The sequence below is a fragment of the Balaenoptera physalus genome, assembly GCF_965194825.1.
Source record: "Balaenoptera physalus genome assembly, chromosome: 4".
Taxonomy (NCBI): Eukaryota; Metazoa; Chordata; class Mammalia; order Artiodactyla; family Balaenopteridae; genus Balaenoptera; species Balaenoptera physalus.
Window position 1 is genome coordinate 143,154,325 of NC_138891.1, and position 21,539 is coordinate 143,175,863.

The 21,539-nt window shown below is 55.8% G+C and overlaps 1 protein-coding gene across 1 annotated transcript in view; it reads left to right on the top strand.

The window, feature by feature from the left end:
- The first annotated feature begins 3,630 nt into the window (after positions 1–3,630).
- Positions 3,631–21,539, top strand: part of UMODL1 (uromodulin like 1) — a 65,165-nt gene continuing 47,256 nt past the window's right edge. The window contains exons 1-5 of the mRNA XM_082461027.1: positions 3,631–6,692; positions 10,163–10,405; positions 17,623–17,784; positions 18,552–18,673; positions 21,086–21,272. Of these exons, the coding sequence (XP_082317153.1) occupies positions 6,338–6,692; positions 10,163–10,405; positions 17,623–17,784; positions 18,552–18,673; positions 21,086–21,272 (1,069 nt within the window). The 5' untranslated portion in view covers positions 3,631–6,337. The remainder of the gene's footprint in view (positions 6,693–10,162; positions 10,406–17,622; positions 17,785–18,551; positions 18,674–21,085; positions 21,273–21,539) is intronic.

Sequence of the window (21,539 nt, forward strand, 5' to 3'; positions counted from 1 at the left end):
CCACAGCAGACTTGAAGGCTTTCTGGGTCCGGGTCAGCCCTGTCCACTGCTGAGTCCCCAGGTGGCCCTGGAAGGCACCACGGGGACGTGTGTGGAATGAATGGACGGACAGAGAGCTGATTGCAAACAGCTTGTGGATGAAAAGGACGGACATCCCAGAGGAGTCTGATTTGTGCAGGCAAGCTCTCTCTCTCTTCTTCTCCTTTCTTGTATGTTTGATTCTTCTCAAATGTGAATTCTCAGTATCAAAGCCTCCCCTCCTCCTTTCTCACTTCCTGTTTCCTGCCCCTCCTTGGAGCTGTTTCAGAATCAGACCGTCAGGGCTGGACATGCCCACGGAAGCAAGAGCAGCAATGGCGCTTTCTCCTGGGCTCTGGCCCTGCACTTGTCCCCAGCAGCTTCCTGTGTCACCTTGGAAACAGCTGGCTCTTGGTTGTGATGTGGACCCGCCTTGCTCCCTCGGAGGCCAGGCAACCCCTTCTCGTGTCCTCTTGTTTCCACTTGTCTGCAGGCAAAAGCTCACCCAGGGCGCCTCGCGAGGCCCCTCAGGCTGTGGTCTTGGGGGCTTTCTCTTCCCCCAAGAGGCTCTGAGCTCATCTCTGACCTCATCTCAGAAAATCAGCAAGACCCATAGTGCTAGGCAGCTACCGTCATCAACATTGTTGCTAGCTTCTTGATGCACTTAGTCAGCTAGGACCACAGACTGCATGACTTAAACAACAGACATTTACTTTCTCACAGTTCTGGAGGCCGGAAGTCCACCATCAGGGTCCAGCAGGGTAGGCGTCTGGTGAGGGCTCTTCTTAGCTTGGAGACTGCTCCCTTCTTGCTGTGTCCTCGTGTGGCAGAAAGAGAGAGAGGGAGAGGGCTCTGGGGTCTCCTCTGATAACGGCACTAACCCTATCAGATCAGGGCCCCATCCTTTCGACCTCATTTAACCTTAATTATATACTTCCTTCCTTCAGATAGAGCCACAGTGGGCTTCAACCTGTGAATTTTGAGGAGAAAAACATTCAGTCCACAACATGCACACCAGTTTTTTCAGGACGAATCTCCCTTTTCCTTGTGAAGCACAAAGAGAAATGCTGTTGTGTACTGCTGGCTGAGGCCATGACAGGCAGAGAGGCAGAGGGGGCTAGGTCTGGGCTGGGGCCCTGGATGCCCTGATGCTGGGTGCTGGGTGTTCTGACGCAGCTCTGCTAAGGCCCCAGTGCTGAACCCCAGGACTATCCATCAGGATAAAGGCCTCAGGACGAAAACAGCACTCTCTGGAAACCACTCACTGTAGGCAGTACAAGAAACAGACGATGTGAGAGAATTTCCAAGTGAAAGTGAGGGAAGGTTTGCAAAGAAGCCAGGCAGGGCCAGTGCCGAGTGTGGACAACAAAGTGTGGGCCACTGGTGAGTCGTCCCTGCAGGGGAATCACCCAGATGTGGCTGAGACAATACAGCCCAAGCCCGTGCACGGCTCCCTTGCACCAGAGGATGGAAAAGGTGCTTTCCTAGTGGGATGAAGGCATTATAGACCCATTTGATCACGGCTGGCAGAGCAAGACTGTGGGCTGGGCTGTCAGAGGGAAATGCCCAGGGATGAGACTTATCAGTCACCTCTGGAGACATTTCCCGAAGCTGCAGAAAGCCCCCATGCCTGGAAGGCACAGAACCTGACTGTGTTACTTTAGGTTGATGCCTACACTTCCTGAAAGAATGAGCGTACCTGTCGCTCACAGACCCCACGTGTATCAAATGTCTCTCATTGTTCACCCCAAATAAACTCTGCTGGAAGAGGGGTGGGGCTCGTGGGGGTGAACAAGAGGGGAGGTGGGCAGAGGGCAGGGGGTGGAGGGAAGAGTGCCAGCTGGGGGTTCAAAGGAAAGGTGGGTGAGGCTCCGCCTCTGGCGTGTGAGTGTCCTGGGGGGACTGGGGCACCCTAAAACAACTGAACATTATTTTCTCACAGTCCTGGAGGCCAGAAGTCTGAAACCAAGGTGTCAGCTGCGTGGTTCCTTCTGGAGGCTCAGACGGAGACTCCTTCCCTGTCTCTTCCTGTTTCTGGTGCGGCCGCCAACGCTTGGCGTCCCTCAGCTTGTGGACACATCAATCCAGTCTCTGTCTTGGTTACATCTGCAAAGACTCTATTTCCAAATAAAGTCAGATTCACAGGGACCGGGGTTTAAGACTTGGACGTATCTTTTGACATACGATTCAGCCCATTACACGTGGTCACCTTGTCCAAGGGCATCTCACTTCCGTTTCCTCATTGGCAAACCACACTGGGTCTGGACTGGACAAGAAGTTGTCCACCTTGCTGCCCCTTGAACGCCACCCCCCGCACCAGGTGCCTTAAAGAAAGAGGGTCCTGCCCCTCCCCCAGAGGTCCTAAGCTCTTTCCTCAGCTAGGGTGGGGACTGGTATTTCTTAATGAGATTCCCAGTAGTCGACAAACTCATCCTGGTTTTCACGGGACTTCCCTGGGGTTCGCAGTGAAAGTCCCACATCCTGAGAAGTACCTCAACCCCGGCAAACCAGGACGGTGGGTTACTCCATCCCTAGGGCGGGCGGGGGTGAAAGCCATTGGAATTGACCCCTCTGAGGAGGGGCAGTGAGGCAGCCGCCGGGGACGTCACCCCACCTGCCACTTGCTTGCTCCTTCCCTCTGCCTCGGTGGTGGCTTTGCCCAAAGCAGAGGGTGTAGCACACCTGCCTCCAGGCGCTGCAGTTGAAGCTGGATGTCCATTTAGAGGCAGCCGGCGGGAGCAGAACGTGCTCTGGGCACGGGTGACCTGGTCCCTGGGCGGCCCCTCTCCCTACACCTCCTCACCTCCTAGAGTTTCGGGCGCCTCTTCTGTGTGTCTGTCACTGTGTGTGTGTCTGTGTGTCTGTGTATGTCTGTGTGCGTGTGCCCCGTTGGGAGGCATTTAGCTGCAAGGGAGGGGCTGATCCACACAGGACTGCGTCCTCAGAGGTTTAGAGAGGTTTGGTGGGGGTGCTCAAGCTTTTGTGTGCCCCTGAGGGACCTGAGCCCCTGGGGACCCACCCCGAACAGCCTGAGAAGTTTGGGGCGAGGCTAGGAGGTGTCTGCACTTCCCTTAAGCCCGTCCACAGGATTCGGATGTGGGTGGTCCTCACTGCCCCCCGGGAAACGTGGCTTTAGGTAATCGGTGTGACAGAGGGCAGCCTGGACTGGGTCAGAAGCTGGGCCAGATTGCTTAGGGTGTCTTCCAAATACAACATTCTTACAACGTCATCATGGCCGTCCATCATGGCTAGTGTCCCTGGAAATAACCCCTTAGAGACGGGGGCGCCTCCCCACCTCCAGCATGGCCTCACCAACTGGCAACGAGCAGAGCAGTCTCCAGACTCCACGCTGTCCCCGTCCAGAGCCCCCCAGTTCCCCTGTGCCCCACGGCAGTTCTCACCTCCATCCCCACACCTCTGCCACCCAAGCCTCTTCTTGCATCCTCCCCTGCCCCCACCCCCTGCTGGGCCAGGTAAGGCAGGCCCCGCACGGCCCCTCCCGCCCTCCCCTCTTGGATGGCAGTCGCCAGGGCTGCCCATGGAGCAGGATTCCAGGCAGCAGGCTGTGAGCAAGGCTGCCCATGCCATCCCTGGCCCAGACAATACCTGGAGCCCCGCAATGGCCCTGCACGTCTGTCCCCTGGGACACAATGCCACGTCCCAGGATGGCGCTGGGCACGTATACATCCTGGCCTGCAGGGTAACGACAGATGTGATTTTGTAGAGGGGTCTGTTGACCCACTGTTCATAGGGCCACAGAACTCAGAACCAGCGATGAGAAAGGCCCTTGGGAGGCCACCTAGTTCAATCTCGTCCTCTTCCAGAGGAGGAAGTGGGCAGAGATTGGCCCAGACTCTGTCACCAACGGCAGAGAGCATAGGTCGGGTCCGCGGAGACACCGGTTCCAGGGTCGGGGAGCTCAACCTCATCCTGCGTGTTTGTGCGTGTGTGTGAGCGTGCAAAGGTGTGTGTCTGTACGTACACATGCACATGTGAGCATCTGCTTGTGCAAGCCTGCAAGTGTTGTGAGTCTGTCTACACACACGTGTGAGTTCACGGACACATGCACATGTGCGTGTGAGTGTGGATGTGTGTGAGCGATTGTGCATAGGTGAGTGAGTGTGTGAGTGTGCACATATGACTGCAGCCTTGTGTGAGTGTGTGAATGTGACTGTATGTGTGTATACATATAAGTGTGAGTGTGAATGTGTCTGCACACATCAGTGTGAGTTTGTGAGTGTGAATGAGTGTGTGTGTATCTTTAGGTCTAGCCCGGCACCCTGCTGGCTTCCCCCACAGTTCCCCAGTTCTTGGACACGGTGTAGGCAAGATGCTGGATTTTCTGCCCCAAAAGAGGGACCCGGGGGCTCTTTGCTGGATGGACCCATGGCCAGACACACCCAGACATGACGTCCTGAAGGGACATCCTTCTCCCCGCTGGTTAGAGTGGACGGTTATTTCTCCTCAAAGCATTTGCGTGGAAAAGTCAAATGTGGAAAATCCCTGTGGCCGTCATGCAGAAAAAATATGCTGCAGGGAAACACCTCGCTGTGGATGAACTGGAAACAACCCACACGCTTACCCTTTCTATGCCCGTAGGATATGAACGGGAGGGTGAGAGAGGACAGAGCTAGGAATAGGCTGCCAATTTCGAGGGTTTATTTTTTTAAATCATATGAGTTTCGATATAAAGAGAAAGCATGATGTGACAACATTTTATGGACACTTTCCAAACAGCAGCAAGCGCCCAGCTGGTAAAATGTCTTGACTTCGCTCCCCTCTCTTGGAGCTGTGGCCAGACAGGGAGTGGAGTGGAGTGTGAAGAACGTGGGCTTCGGGACTGAATGTCACTCATTGGCTGTGTGGCCCCTCAGACCCTCCGTTTCTTTATCTGCACAACGGGGATAAGGGACTTACTTCGTAGGGTGTTTCTGAAGATGAGAAAAAATGGTGCGTGCACAGGGCCAATTTTGAGTTTTAAAATATAACATTATCTTTGATTCCACCTTCATATTTTATAGAAGTGCTCATATGTTATAGTAGCAAAAGTTCTAAGAGATGATAGCATACTGTAATACAGATTCATCTCACATTTTAAATGTTCATATTTCCCTTAATTATAATACTTTTCCGATTTATTCTGTAAGAGCTAGTTAAATTTTATTTTTTTGAATATTATACTATAGCTTTAACATGTTTTCTTTTCTTATTGACACTTTTTTTTTTAACCTCCTTTACAGCAGCAGAGTTTATGAGTCAATCCTGTAGTACTGTTTTTCTATAAAGGGTACTGTCTTCCAGGAGACTTGCACTAAGCCCCTTAGCTGCGTGATTATTTCCAGCTCCCTTTTTTGTCTTCTTGTCCTGGCATCTGTGATCTAGTCATTAACAAGGCAAATGCAGCAGTTAATCATCTCAGAAATTAATCTCCGGAGAATAAAAGATGTACTGATGTCCTTTGGGAGTTAGGCTGGAAGGGCCCTTCTGGCAGAACTGTTTTGTATTTTGAACACAAGGGAATTATCCCTCTGAAACATGTAGCCAAGATGGATCTTTGTTACCCTACTTGAAAGTTTTCTCAGTAGAACTAATGAGACCTTCATCTAATGTTAATAATTGTGCCTAGTCTAATGTTAAAAATTGTACCAAACAATGAAAGACAACCCAACAGAGGAATAAGGACGTGTCATCAACTAGGAAGTATTTGATACGAAATTTAAAAATCCAGTTCACACAACACACGCTGGTTATGGAAATAAAACATAAATCAGCTATCATTCTGTCATCCCTCACCGTGTTTTAGTCCTCTGGTCCTTTCTGGGTTGGGCCCAATTTTATAGAATCGTAGAGTTGTTGTCTTTTTGGGGACAGAGCTGTAAGAGGTGCTGTTTTGATTTCACGTGGTGAGGTGCCGTTTCCACGCCGCTAAATGTCTTCATGGGGAGCACGTCTGGGTGATGCTACATCCAGATGCTCTATAACAACTTACTCTCCCCTCCTCCCCCGAAGGCTCACTTCCATGCTTTGCCGGTTTAAATTCCGGCAAGTAATGAACCTCTCTGAGACTACAGCTTCATGGCCCTCAGACCAAGCCTCGGGAAGGGATCACTGGGTCATAGGAACATTTTTATGGCTTTGATCTGTTCTGTCCAATTGTGTGAAGGATGCTTTTCTGAATCTGATGTACCACTTTGATTTGCTGCTGTTTTCTCCTGCCAGTTTGGGACGATAAGGTAAGAGAATACTTTGGACTTGATGGAGGGAGTCAGATTCGGGTCTGAAATGTGTTTTCTGCGTAACAACGAGATGGGACCCGGAGATGCAGCCTGGCAGTTGGGTACTCACCTTTCCTGAAAGATGCCATCTGCCTGGAGGGAGAATGGGCTGTGACACGCAGGTGCCCCGAGGGACACGGCTGCGGCAGTGGCGGGTGTTTACGAGCAGGCATAAGGGAACGCTCCTGGCGAGTGCACCCTCTGAAGCCACTGCCACTGTCGGCGGCGCAGGGAAGGGAAGGGCCCTTTCTCTGGGTCCAGGTGGCCCAGGCCCCTTTGTGCTGCTGCTCGGGACAGGCCAGAGCCACTGCCACCGCCCGACCATGTTCAGGACCCTTGTGCGGGCGCTGCTGGTTCTGGTCACCACCGTGGGCCCGAGCCAGGCCAGTGGCTTCACAGGTGAGGGGTCCGGGCTCTGTGCGGGGATGCTGGAGGGGCGATGGGCTGGGAGTGGGTCCCTTGAAGACGGCAGCCCTGCCGAGAGCTGGGCAGGCAAAGATGCACCTGCTTTGAGAGGCAGTGTCTGTCCCTTCTTGGCCATACTTTTTCATAACCACAAAAGAGGTGGTGGGAATGCTTCTGAATCACCTGGGGCTTGGTGGGGTTCAAATGTGGATTCTGAGTCAGTAGATCTGGGAGGGGCCCAGAACTCTGCATTTCTGCCGGTGGTACAGATGTTACAGGCCCGCTGGCCACGCTGAGAGTAACACATTCTTGGAGAGTCAGAATCGAACCCTCTGGAACCATGGCCCATTAGTCTTCAACTTACAGATAAGGAGAGGGAGACCCAGAGTGGCCAGGGCCACACAGCCGGCAGAGGGCAAGACTTCCACCAGGGCTACCCCTGCCTTTGACCCTGGCTCAGACCTCCTTTGCCCGCCAGAGAGGGGGGATCACGAAGTGGGGCTTCCCGCTCACCTTGGGCTCTGCCAGCCCCGTTTCCTCAGCAAGTGAGGATGCGAGTGGCCCATGGGGGACCTGAGGGACCAAGCACATGTCCAAGGCCTTTGAGAGACACATGTCAGCTGCTAAAAACACGTTGGATTTCTGAAGCCCCAGATTTCAGAGCATTGAGATTGCAAACCTTTTACATCATTTTCCTCTAGAAATCCATCTTATTCTGTTGGGAATTCAAACAGAGCCATTCTGTTTCTACCATCGGCTTCAGTTTTGTCCTAATTTAAACATTTTTCACCCATGGGCAGGATTCTGTGATTTTTTTTTTTTAATGAATTGTGATTAAAAAAAAAAAACAACTTGATATTTCCTTTGGAATGAGTACTATGCAAACCATACAGTTCAGTGGCAGAACGAATGGGAATGTCTGGAAGCCAGAGGAGGTCTTAGGAGGCATTTCATGTGCGGGAGGACCCCGCAGGAGCGCTAGGTGGTCCGTCAGGGCTGCACATCTGTTTGCTCCCAGGTACTACATGCTCCGGTACAGGCGTGATTTCATTTAATTCTCCTACAACCTCAGGCACAGCTATGATTTTACAAATGACAAGGCTGGGGCACCGAGAGGGCATGAAACATGCTCAGAATCACACGGTTGGTATTAGTGAAGCTGGTGTGAATGCAGTTCTGACCCTAGAACCCACCAGAGCATTAAGATTTTCTACCTCTGGGATTAGAACCCAGGACCCCTGCCTCCCGTGCTCCTGAAAGGATTTGTTGAACAGCAGGGTCTGCTAAGAGGTTTCTACTGCGAGCTCTGCCAAGAAGCAGGCCTGGGGAGGACTTGGTGGCCTCTCATAGAATGTGAAAAACAGAACATGGAGATCCAAGTGCAGTTTCGCTTGGAAGAAGGAGCGTGTGCGTGTGCGTGTGCACACGTGTGCATGTTCTCGCGAACACATGCACGGCGCCATCGCTCAACTAGTGAGCACGTTTCACTGTGGCGTCTTCTCCAGCCCCTCATCCCAGTCACCTCTAAGCTCTGGCCTCGGAAGCCGCCTTCTCCTGCCCTACCCGGCCCAGCCAAGGGCCTCTTGTTCCCTCCCAAAGCTTCCTGGGACCCGCCCTTTGGTGAATACAGGCCGGGTCTACTCCCAGAGGCCCTGCCACCCCAGGGGAGGCCACTACGTGGCTTGGGAGTGGGCTCGCTCTGGGGCGGTGGGCTTCAGCACCCGATTCTGCCCAGAGTAAGGCTGCAGGCTCTCCCAGCAGCCTGGGCGTGAGGGCTGGCTTGGCCCCATTTCTTCCTGGGGGTCACCAGCCCCCAAGTCTCGCTTTCTGCCTGCTTGTGGGGGACCCTGAGGCCAAAGGTGGAAATCTTCAGGGGTGCTGTCCTGGGGATGGGGATGAAGATGATTTCTCCTGCCCCCTCTCAGTTTCGCCCCAGAAATCCACCTTCTCACTGAAGGGTTTACACTACAACATGGACCCCCTACCCAGCGGCTGTACAGTCTCGTAAAGCTTAGACCTCAGAGGTTGAGTATCGGAAAACGTGAATTACATTCAAAGCATTCATTCATCCTTCACTGACAGCCCAGGAACGCAGCAAGTCCCACGCTGGCCGCAGATGTGGGAGGCACCCCACGGCCCTCCTGTCAGTTCCCTGGGGCTGCCTCGGCAAAGCCCCACAGACTGGGGGGCTTACTGGTAGAGATTTATTTCTTCACAGTCTGGAGGCCAGAGGTTCAAGGTCAAGGTGTTGGCAGGGTTGGTTCCTCCTGAGGCTGGGAGGGAGAATCTGTCCCAGACACATTTCTCCCCAGCTTCTGGTGGTTTGGGTTGCTGATGATTTTAGTGACCCCTGGCTTGTAGAGGCATCACCTTGATCTCTGCCTTCGTCTCCTATTGCATTTCCCTGTGTGCATTCCTGTCTCTGTGTCCAAATTTTCCCTCTTATAAGGGATGCCAGTCATACTGGATCAGGGGCCACCCTACACCAATATCACCTCATCTTAACTAATTATGTCTGCAAAAACCCTTTTTCCAAGTACAGTCACATTCTGCGGTACTGGGGTTTAGAACTTCAACATATGAATTTGGGGTGGGACATATTTCAGCCCTCAAATGGTCCCTGCTCTGTGAGGCAATAGAGGCTCCCCGGGCAGATGGGACACCCCAGGACCCCATGGCAGGTGGTCCACGACATAGGGGTCTGAGGCTGATGAAGGTAGTAGGTGATATGGGGTCTCGAGAACCAAGTGATAAAGCTGATAAAGGCCATGGACACCTGTGCCCAGGAACCAGGCTCCAGGTGAGAGACACCTAGGGCCTGAAAAAGCCAGCTGGATGTCCCACCTCGGGCACTGTGCCCTCATCTCCCGCCGACCACAGCAACGGTCGGACTGAACTTTACCATCTATGAACCTTTCACGTGTATTTGACTTGTGTGTTTATCTTTCATCTCATTCCAAAAAAGGGTGTCACTGCCAGAGTGCCCAGCACTTAGTGGGCCTTCATTATGTATTCACTGAGGGAACCGCTGTGTATTCACGTCACACGTGACAACCCTTATTGTGGAGATACGAGGTGTGTGCAGGGCTCTCCAGCCCGCAGAGTCAGAGAACACGCAGCAGAGCCCAGGACACGAGCCCCAGAAGCTTGGTTTCTCTGTGTCCCCTGCAGTTTACCGTCAGACCCCTGGGTGCGGGGAGCAGGGGTCGGGCTGGGGTGGCATCTCCTGCTCTGTGGAGGAGGATTTCTCAGCAAGCAGGTGTCATGCTGCGTCCCTTGAGTCGATGCTACTGTATCGCCTTCTCGGATACGGGCCGGTGGGCAGATGCCAAGGGGTCCGCCGTGTGTGGGCGTCTTGTTTCACCTGCTCTTGCAGAAGCAGAGGACTTGCAGAGAACCCCTCAGATTGGTTTGATTCTGGTATTTTCCCCTCTCGTTTCTCCATCCTTCTCCCTCCCTCGTAGAAAAAGGCCTCTCCCTGCTGAGCTACCAGCTGTGCAACTACAGCGTGAGCCAGAACTTCCAGAGCGTGGAGGCAGTGCACACGTCCCACCTGACCTACGTTCCCTGCGGCTGGTGGGTCCCCTGGCGGCGCTGCCCCAAGACCGTCTCCCGGACCCAGTACATGGTGGTGGAGGTTCCTAAGTGGAGGAACGTGACCGACTGCTGCGAGGGCTACGAGCAGCTGGGCCTCTACTGCGTCCCACGTGAGTCCTGCCCCGTCTCGGGATAGTCACTCTTCACGGCCCCTGAGCTGACTAGATCCTTCTGGAACACTGGTTCTCAGCCTCAAGTGTGCAGCAGGGTAATCCAGGGGGCCAGTCTAAGCACCGGTCACTGGCCTCACCCCAGATTTCAGGTCCAGCGGGGCAGGGGTGAAGCACAAGTTCCCAGGTGACGGTGGTGCTACCGGCCCGAGCCCCGCTCTGGGAACCTCTGTTTTGGCCGGTGGCTCTCAGACCCGGCTGCACACCGAAGTCCCCGGGGCAGCTTTAAAAACAATGACGCCTGGGTCCCCCTTCAGGCACCCTGATGGATTCAGTCCAGGACATAGATGGGCCCGGGGATATTTCTTAAAGCTCCCCCAGCCATTCTAACAGGCAGCTGAGTTTGAGGACCGGCACCGCGATCTCTTCTGTATTGGCAGTCAGCCTTTTCATTCTAAAGGCTGTGAAACCCTAGTCTGAACCCCAATCTGTGAAAGAGATGGAAAGGATCCCCTAGGGGCACCCCTAACTGTCCAGAGGTCCCCAAGGCCTCTTACTCCCTCCGTGTGGTTCAAAAGACGCTTGGGGCGGCGACCAGCACTGCTGAGGCTGTCCCAGGCTGCGTCTGAGGCCGGGCGGACGGGCCTGTGTGGGGTTCAGGGCTCAGGCTCTCGACACGGAGGGAACTTTCCAGAAGGCCTCTTCCGGGGGAAAGGGTGCAGGCGTGTACATGTGTGAACGCGTGGGGGGGGTGGTGGTGATCTTTTGAATCAGTTTCAGAGCTGAGATGAGTTTCTGAACAGGCAGGAGGCCCGCCTACACCCACCCCGTGGTGGAGGGGAAGTGGGAGTGGTGGCAATAGGGCGCCCTGGGACATGAGGCTGCCGCCTCCGAAATGAAGAAAGCACCAGCTCGCGGGGTGTGGGAGCGGCTCCCGTGACCCGTCCATCCCCGGGGTCCCGGGCAGCAGGACAGCCGCAGGCTAGGGCGTGGACGCCGCACACCAGGGGTGCCAGCCCCCCAGCCCCAGGGGCTATCAGATGTAGAGTCTTGGGTCCCTCAGACCCTGCAGACGGGCTGGGCCTGCAGTTATCCTGAGCGCATCCTCGCTCAGCCTCCAAAGCCCGCGGAGGACGGGATGGCTGACGTGTGCACTCATGCAGCCCAGAGGGCCAGGCCCAGAGATGACCGGACAGCTCAGGGTTGAGCAGGTCACAGGAATACACCTCTTCTGGGAGTGTTAAAACGACACCACGGCCACCAATGCCGCCACCACCAATAAAAACCAGGAAGGGCCAGCTGGCCTCAGGTCTGCGGCTGGGTGCCTGTTGTGTATTCCTGCTGGTGCCCTGAAGGGACACTTGCAGGGGCGGCGCTGGGTCTGAGGAGTCCCTTCCCATGGTGACCACGGCCCCCTGTCTGCCGCCCCCATCTCCAAGGGCCCCATGCACAGCGGGAGCTGCCCCTGCCCTGGAAGCACGCTCTTCTGGGGCTGGGGGTCCCGGGTCGGGGAGGCCTCAGGCGGGGCGCACGGCACTTGGTTTGGAGCATCAGATCCTGGTAGAAGGAGGGGGCCGCCCTAGCCCACCCGCCTTCCCCCGCAGAGGCCACACTCTCCCCACCTGCTGTCGGTCTGTCATGGGGCTGGTGAGGTCACAGGTCCAAAGGGCCGGAGGGGCCCCCAGGAGAGGCTGAGCCCCCCAGCCCCGCCCCAGCCCGAGCGGTCACCTTTCTGTGCGGCCTGCTGCCCTCCCCCCAGGAGAGAAGGCAGGAGGCACCTGCCTTCTGGGAAGCAGGGAAGCAAGCTCGTCTTGCTTCCCAGCGAACCAGCCTCCCGTGGGACTCAGCCCCACTTTTAAAGTGTTAGCGCCTTTAAATAGGAGCTCGCCAGGCAGGAGAGGCCCAGAACATTCTAGCTAGAGTCCCGTGGGCAGATCTGCTCTGGGAAAGCACAGATCATGGGGCGGCCGGTGCTGGGCGGGGGGACGGGGTGGGAGGCGCTGGGGGCGAGGGGAGGAGGACTCACCCTGAAGGCCCCCAGGCCCGGCAGAGGGGGCTGAATCGGGGTGGGGTGGGGTCCACAGTCCCCCACCCCGGGCCTTGGAAGGGTCACTCTGGAAGCAGCGTGGAGGGGACGCAGGCAGGAGCCCAGAAGGAAGGAGAAGAGAGAGGAAAAGGGGCCTGTAAAGGGCAGCGGGAGATTCCTGGTCGCTACCAGACGGGAGCAGACGGGGACACAGACCTGGGGAGGCGGGTGACTTGACGAGGATGGCACAGACCTGGACCCCCGTCAGATTCAGTTGGTGACGTTTGAGGAAGGGGCTCTGGCGCGCGTGGGAGGGGGAAAGTGAGGAGGAACATCGAGTCACAGAGCCCACCGGACACCTGCTCGGGGAGGTCCCGGCTTGCTGCCTGGGCCCCGCTTGGCACTGCAGCTGCTGCGGGGCTGCCCTGTGACCGCCAGGGAGGGCATGCGGGGCTGCAGCGCTTGTTCCTGCGGCTTGGGAGGCCCCCAGTGAGCCTCTGTCTCCCCCCACCTCCGAGCTCAGGGACACCACGTGGGCATCTGGAAAGTGCCTGGTCGGAAGTATCTACACCACGGGCACGGGCGGCTCAGCTTTCTCCACACCCGCCTGGCTCCTCGGATCAAAGCTGGTTCAGAGGTGCCTCATGACGGCCTGGCTCTTTGGAACCAGAAGCGAGAGGTCCCTGTAAGCGATGCGCTGAGACCCACTGGTTGATTGGCACAGAGGAGCCTGGGGCCACAGCTTGGATGTGGCAGCCTGGGCACCTGGGGAGGCGAGGCAGGCAGAAGGCACTCGCCTCCGGGTCACCCGGGGGTGGGGTTTCTTATGTCTCAGCGACCTCAGCTCAGCGGTCTCATCCCCGGCAGCAGTGAAACCTCAGCTTTCCTTTCTTCTCTCTCCTCCCACTCAACAGTCAAGAACCCAAAAAAGGGAAGAGCATTACGAGAACACGTGATTTTTTTTTTCAGCCTCGATGACTTTTTCAATTTTTTTAAGTCCCACATTTGGAAGGCCATGATAAGTCATACATGATTTTCTTTAAGTGTATTTTTAAAATACAAAAAAGAATACACAAGCAACGTAGAAAATTTGGAAACAAAGAAAAGGGAAATTGCCCATAAGTCTGCCCTCCCCCCGTCCCCCCCAACAACCCCCCTCCCGCAACAATAACCACCGTTAACATTTTCTTCCAGTTTCATTCAGGGCAGACCTTTTACAGAAGGGTGGTCACCCTCCCCCCGCCCCCCCCCAACAACCCCCCTCCCGCAACAATAACCACTGTTAACATTTTCTTCCAGTTTCATTCAGGGCAGACCTTTTACAGAAGGGTGGTCACCCTGTGGGAGATGTTTTGTAGCACACTTGTACCCCTTGGCAATTTATCTGGAACATCTTCCGAGTCAATAAATCGCGTTCTCCAGCGTGATTTAATGCCCACAAGGCACTACTTCACAGGGCTGGATCAGCACTGAGCAATCTCCTACCACTTAACATCTAGTGGTTTCCAGTTTTTGGTTCTTATAAATAACGCTGCGATGAGTATCATATGGTGCAAACACTGCGGCACAAAAGTTGGAATATTTAGTCCGGACGGATTCCGCAGCGCAGAACCGAGCATCTCAGTGGACGCCCACCACCTGCAGCGACGCCCCGGTTCCCGCACGGCCCGTCTCCTCCGCACACTCACCTGCGCGGCAAGCCCAGGACCCCGCTGCGCCCGGAGCCTACCCCAAACTTCCCTTCTCCCAGGCCGATGGCCAGGGCCCCTTTGAGGAAAGAGAATTCCGAGGAAGGATTATTATCTGATTATTCCAGAGCGGATCCGATTCCCCAGCCCTAGAGAGTGCTCAGGGCTGTGGCTCAGACAGAAATCTCCGCCTTATCTCATTGAACCGTGACTCACCTGGGGTTGCCAGGCGCTGGGCAGTCCTGGGTCATTGTTTGTGTCGAGTTAGGGAAGGAGAAGAGGATTTTTGACTTTCTACCAAGTTGGAACTGTTTACTGTTCTCTCTGGCTCTCCGAAAGCCGGCCAGACATGGGGGATGGAGGGGGAACTCCCAGCAGCCTCCCTATTAACACGAACTTTAACTCGAAAGCACTTCTGTTGTGATCAGGTCACTGTTTTTGGAAGCCCGTTTTTCCTGGTGGCTATTTTCCTTTCATTTAGATAAACCTCTTGGTTTAGAATAGTTTTCGATTTCCAGACAAAGATTTGCAAAGGTAGTAGAGAGAGTCCCCCTTCACCCATCTCCCAGGGTCCCTAATGTTAGCTCTTACATTACCAGGGAGCATTTTCCCCAATAAGGACCAACGTGGGTGCATTACTGTTCAATTCTACTCCACACTTTATTTGGATTTCCCTTTTTTTCGCCTAATGTCATGTTTCAGTCCCAGGAGCCCATGATACATTTAGTCTCAGGTTTCTTAAGCACTGAGGTGGTTGGTTTTTAATGGGAGAGAAAGCAAAATACTCCCAAATCCTTGGCTGGTGGCCCCCCAGGGGTCTTGGCATTTCCATCCCAGCACAGCCTCTCTCCGGCTGCACCACGTGCCTGCTCTTCATGCCCCCAAAGCTGTCCCTGCATGGCCGCTTCTCCAGGGCGTCAGACATCGGAATAGCCACCGGGACAGCTAGGAAGTGAGGCGGGGGCCGAGGACAGCATGGAGAGGAGAACGCTCTTGACAGTGACCGCCGAGCCCGGGCTCAGCTTCCGCGATGAGAGAGCTGACGGGGACCCTGCGTGCATGTCAGCAGCTTTGCCTTTTCTCTTCTCCTCCTTGGCCGATGCAGCTGCCTTGGTGATGTGTTCCCAGCAGGAGGGGCCACCACCTTCTTTCTGGCCGTGGAGCATCCTGCAGAGACTCTGGGGAGCCCCAGAGGACCACCCTTAGGACCCCGGCCCCTCGGCTCTTCCTCTCCACCTGGCGACCCCACGCATCCTCCCAAGGGGCTGGCCCTCCCCAGCTCTGAGGGTGTGTTTCCAGAGCATGGCTGTCACGCCTTCTCTGACTTTCATGGAGTCTGAGGAGCCCAGAGTGGCACTTCTAAATGTCACGTAGGACACAGAGCTTTACATGGATCTGGGCAGGAGGCAGATGGGTTTGAGTGACACCCAATCAGGCCTGGAGCCCTCATCCCCTGGTGGGTGGCCGGAGCTCACACAGGCCCTTCCTCGGACGCTGATGTTGGGGTCTTGCCTTCCTTGTGCTCCCTCCCTGCTGCCCTCAGCCCCCGGACGCTCACGGCTGCCCAGCTTCCTGCATCCCATGCTGCCCTGAGCTCCATCCACCGCCTGGCATGCACAGACCCGGCAGGGGGGTCAGCCCTGCCACCCCCGATGCCCAGCCACTGAGTGAGTGTCCGGCAGCATCAGCTGGCACCCTGGCCACCTCCCTGCAGAGAGCAGCACACCCGCTTCCCCCGGGTTCCCGTTCTTCTCTCCCTCCTCTGTGCTTTTCTGTCCCCTGAATATCAGCACCCTGGCTCCCGGCTAGTCCCCCTAGGAGCCCCCGGATTCTCAGATAGTTCCTGCCTTTCTCAGATCTCTGAAAGCTCTTTGCTTTAGAAGCCCACGCCTTCGCCAGCCCTCACCACATCTGGCTGCACATCCCCCGTCGTCTTTGCCTCCTGCAGGCTCCTGTCTGCACGTCTGCATCGTCTGCCCGGAGCTGCGTCCCACCAAGCACGTTGTGAGGGCTGGCCCTGGAGGTGTGAAGCCCACAGCCCCACTGACTGACCTCAGCAGACCTCCCAGGAGTTGATCAGTGGAGGAGACAGGGCCTCGCTGCCCCCCCCCCATCTCCATGTGTGCCTCCAGAAGGTGTGCCAAACTTCACATCCACACGGCCAAACTCTGGCTCCACCCGAGGCCGTTCTTCCTGCAGCTTCTCCCGGAAATGGTGCCAAGTGGATGCCCAGGCCTGAAGCCTTGGAACCATCTTGAAGCTTCTCTTTCTTTTGCACCCTGTCCTGTCTGTCAGCACGTCCCGCGGGCATTGCCAGCTACAGACACTCAGGATCGGAGGCTTCCCGCTGTTTCCACCCATCACCCTGGTCCAGCCTCCGCCAGCTCTCGCCTGGACCATCACAACAGGCTCTCGACAGGCGGCTGTCTACCCCAGCTGCCAGAGCGCAGCAGGGATGAGCAAGTCAGGCCGCCCTCAGGGCAGCTGTGGACGCAGGACAGGGAAGAAAAGGAGCAGAGGAAGGGGGCGATTTCACGGCCTTGGCCATGGGGTCGGAAGGTGGTTCGCAAAACCCCAGGTACCTGGGGCTTTGCATACGGGGTGCGGCAGCTCCAGCCCCCAAGGGCCACCTGAGGATCCTAGGAGATGGGGACACAGAGCTTGGCAGAGCAGTGTGAGAGTCTGCGCAGGGCACCACAGTGTCCCCTTCACCACGGACCTGCCCCAAACCCCCAGGGCATCCACCTCAACACCGTGGGGGTCTTTCCGTGGCCCAGCCCACCTGCTCACCCACTACGCCCTCACCAGCCCTGGGAGCCTCCTTCTCACCTTTGGGGGGCCCGGCACATTCCCACTTCCCGGGCATCAGGCTACAGGCTGTCCCGCCAGTGCCCCGGCCCCTGCAGAGACCCCTGTTCAGGGTGGCCTTCCCTGCCTACCTGCCCCTGGGCCCTGCCTTCTTCCCTGCAGCTCTCGTGCATCTGAGCTTTTGCAGGCCTATTGGCATATTGGTCTCTGTTCACCGGAATCTAAGTGTCCTGAGGCAAGGACTTTGCCTCTGGCGCACTGCTGGGTCCCAGGCACCTTGCTTTGTGTCTGGCACATAGTAGGTGCTCAGTGAATATTGAATGAGTGAGTGAGTGAGCTGTCAGGACACAGAGCAGCAAGGGGGCCTCTACGGGGGTGGAAGAGAGCCCTGTACATGGACTCCTGAGGCCTAGAGGAACAGGTCACCCGGGCCCCCAGCTTCCTGGGAGAAGCTGCCCTCCTCCCAGGAAAGACGGTCAGGCTACGTTAGAGTCAGAGCAAACGGCCTCGATGGCGGCTCTGCAGGACAGGGCGAGGCCCTGCCCAGGCCTGGAGGTGGCCCTTGAGTGGGCAGCTCTGTGCGCCTCGGAACCGCAGACAGATTCCAGTGCCAGGCGGCATCCAGACACAGTGCCACGCAGGCCATCAGGGATTCCACAGCCAATACCACTAATCGCTGCTCACTTGTCCCCCAGCCCTGAATCGGTCTGAGGAGTTCGCATCCAGACCCGGGGTCTGCCCGGTGGTGAGGCCAGAGGCGTCTACCTCGCCGTGCACCCTGGATGCAGACTGTCCTGGTCTTCAGAAGTGCTGCCCTTCATCGGGGGGCCCCCGCTGCTCGGTCCCCGCTCCCCGAGGTAGGGCTGAGGCCTGATCTGGGAGAAGGTGCGGGGAGGAGTGGGTTTCTGGTAGCAGCAGCCCGGGTTTTATGGGGAGCCTGCAGCCTGTGCACGGGCCCATTTCGCTCATCAAAATCTGGCCACTGAGGCCTCGGGGGAGAAGTGTGCTCCCAGCTGCCCTGAGGGGGTTAGGCGTTCCTGGAAGAGAAGGGGCCCCAGTTTCCCAAGTTTGCCTGGGGAGGCCCTCAGAGCTCCCGGTGAGCTTGCCGGGAGCTGAGCTGTGTCAGAGCCGGGAGGTTGAGGGCTGTCTGCTTGTGCAGCCCCACAGGGACCCGAAATCCTTCCCAGGCCCCCGTCTGGCAAGTCAGTGCAGGCCCCCAGGAGAAGGGGTGGTCAAGGTTCAGAGTCAGGGAAACATATATAAATTGTATATATATATAATGTGCAATATACAATATATTATAAAATATGATATATTAGTATAATATATATCTTATTAGCATAGTATAAAGTAATAGTATACATAATGTAAATATTATGTTACATATAATATATAAAGATACTATTATACTGTATACATTATAGTATATATGTTATAAGTAATATACATCATGTTATCTAGTATACCTTGTGTACAATAATACATTCTACAGTATAAATAGGATCATATATAATATAAGAGAAGCGGGGGCAGGGGGTCGGGAGCGTGCCACCCCATTCCCCAGGGGCCTCCTGTGGCCCCAGCCTGTCCTGGGCCTGTGGCTCATCCCTGTGCCCTCGGGCAGCTCCAGAGAGGAAGCTGGCGAGTTTCTGGTACAATGTGACCGTCCTGGTGAAGATGGACTTCACGGAGCTCCAGCAGGTCGACCCCAGGCTCCTGGATCACATGAGGCTCCTGCACTCCATGGTAGGTGGCAGGGTGTCAGGAGGAATTCCACAAGAGACCCCAACTGACTGGCTCTGAACCAAATGTGGATTCTTACTTAAAAACAGCTTGAAAGAGATATGCTTTTTGTGCAATAAAATGCACTCTCGGAAGGGTGCAGTTTGGTGTGTTTTGAGGTACATGGCGTGCAAGCCCTACCCCATCATGACGTGAAGCAGGCAACTCCTCCTCTTTTCAGGGTCTGTTGCTTAAGGCCCGGGTGCAGCCTTCCCAGGCCCCAGAGCTGTGCCCTTGAGCACCTCCCTCACGGATCCCCGAGTTCTGGCTCCTGCTTCAGGGAAGTCCCAGGAGTTCTGGAAGGTGCTGAGATGGGGACCTCTAGACTGGGCTCCTCCGCCTCGGCACTGTCGATGTTTGGGGCTGGATGGCTCTGTCATGGGACTGCCTGTCCCCACAGGATTTCGCAGCAGGCCTGGCTCTACACAAAAGAGGCCAGAAACGTGCCCAGCTGTGACAACCAAAACTGTGTCTAGATGTGACCACAGGCCCCCCGAGGGGCAATGCCCGCACCCCACTCCCGGGGGGGAGCCCCAGCCTAGACACAGCTCACGCTTGCTGACGCCTCAGCAGCGCCTTCCAACCAGCAGGACGTCTTCACGCACTGGGAGTCACCCCACCCCACCCAGGTCCTGGGAGCCCAGCTGGGGGCAGGCACTGCTCACCACCACCTGATGGTGCCTGCCCAGGGTGGTGGTCTGACCTCAGGACCCGCATCCCAGGTGAGTGACCTGCAGTCACCCCACGCTGGGAAGGGCCCTGCATTTGTATAATGCTCGGCTGTTGCCTCTTGAAATGCTTAATAATTTTTGAACAAGGGGCTGCACATTTTCCCTCCGCACTGGACCCCTCACACTGTGTGGCTGGTCCTTCCTGACCGTCAGGTCCCGTAGATGCGGCCCCTGGGTCATGATATCAGACCCAGAGGTGGCCAGGGTGAGCCCAAAACAGATGGCACCCACCCTCACTTTGCTCTGGGCTGTCCAGTAAAACGGCTTGAGAGGTACTCCCAAATGTCACCTTGACCCAGAAGCCTCGTTAACTGCCCCAGCTAGAAGAGATTTTTGTCTTTTCTTAGCTTGTTAGGGGGTTGGGGATGCCCAGCTGGCCAGTAAGAACATGGCTCTGGAGCCAGACTGCATGGATTCAAATCCCAACACTGTCACTCATCAGCTGTGTGACCTTGCGCAAGTTACTTAACCTCTCTGTGCCTTAGATACCTACTGCGTTAAACAGGAATAATCATAATCCTACCTGAGACAGTGGCTGTGAGGTTTAGACAGTACATTAAAAAGCTTAAAACCATGCTGACCCATGTAGGTTCTGAGCTGCTGTGATTGTTGGTTTTTGAACGTTATTGTTCCCTGTCACCCTTTGCCTCTTCGTGTGTGTAGGTTTTGTTCCTCCCCTCAGGAGGGCCTGTCCACATGGGCTCCCGACTGCAGCAGGTGCTGGGCGCCCTAACTGAGGGGTTTGCACGAGGCCAGTGTTGACTTCCTGACCTGCCTCCCCCTGTGAAGGGTTTCAAGTCTGCTGAGGAGGGCACGGGCTCCAGAGCCCCCAAAACACCTTTCCGGTTCCCAGGGGAGACTTGTGGGTTTGTTGGCAGAGCCTGCTTCGGTGATGCCCTTCGGCCTGGTAGTCACGCTGTTTGCCTGGCTTCCCAAGGCAAATATCAATGCTATCTTGAGATTTCGGGATATTAGACTGGAATAAAAAGAATTCATATGAAATGAGAAAAGGGATCATCAAACTTCAGAAAATATCAGATGTGGTTTGATGTCCAGTTCCCTAATTCCAGACCTGATTCTCTGTTGTCAGCTGCAAGGGCAGGGACCGGTGGGGGGACCGTGGTTGACCGGTGTCTCTTCCTGGGGCTGCGGTAGCAGACCACACGGCAGAGGTCCGCTCCAGGCCTCTCCTTAGCTTCTCCCTATGCCCTCACATTGTTTCCTCTGCCAGTGTCTGTCTGTGTCCAAACGTCTTCTTTGTGGAAGGACACCAGTCATCTTGGACCAAGGCCCACCCTAATGAGCTCATCTTAACTAACTACATCTGCAACGGCCCTATCTCCAAATAAGGTCACATTCTGAGGTTCTGGGGGATTAGGACTCCAACATGGGGATTTTTTTTGGTGGGGGGATACGCAATTCAACCCCAAAGTATTTATAATCTGGTTTGTGGGACGTTTATTGGAACGGCAACAGAAATAAAAATACTGGAGAGAGTTTTTTGCTGCACAGGAGAATGGTGTGTGTGTGTGTGTGGTGTGTGTGTGTGTGTGCAGTTAATTTTAACATCCCTAGGCCTCCGTCTCCCTGTCTGTCCGATGGGCGTGTCCTTCCACCGCCTGATGCTCTGACTCTGGTTTCACAGGTCACCAGTGCCCTGCAGCCACTGGACGCCACTGTCCACCACTTGCACTCGGCGGGGGGGGACACCTTGATCACGGTGTCCCAGCTGCTGCTGGGTCTGCCGCAGCCAGAGCCTGTGTCCCGCATCTCCGCGGCGCTGGACGGTGTGGTGAAACGCGTCTATGAAGTGATTGGCATCCGGGTGCAAGGTGCGGCTTCCCTTTGTGGTCCCCTTGGGGGCGGGGGCCGCCGGAATGGGAGAACCATCCAGCGGGTGAGGGGCGGTCAGACCCACCTTTAGCTCATCCCAGCCCGGAGTTTAAACTCCAAGTTCCGAAGCCGAGATTTTGAGAACTCGTTCTGTGCTAACAACCCCTTTCCCTTCCGTCCTCCCGGCCTCCTCCTAAGCCTCTCACGCCCAGCTGCTCCTTCCATCCAGGTGGGGCTGGAGAACAAGTCCCAGAACAGCACACAAA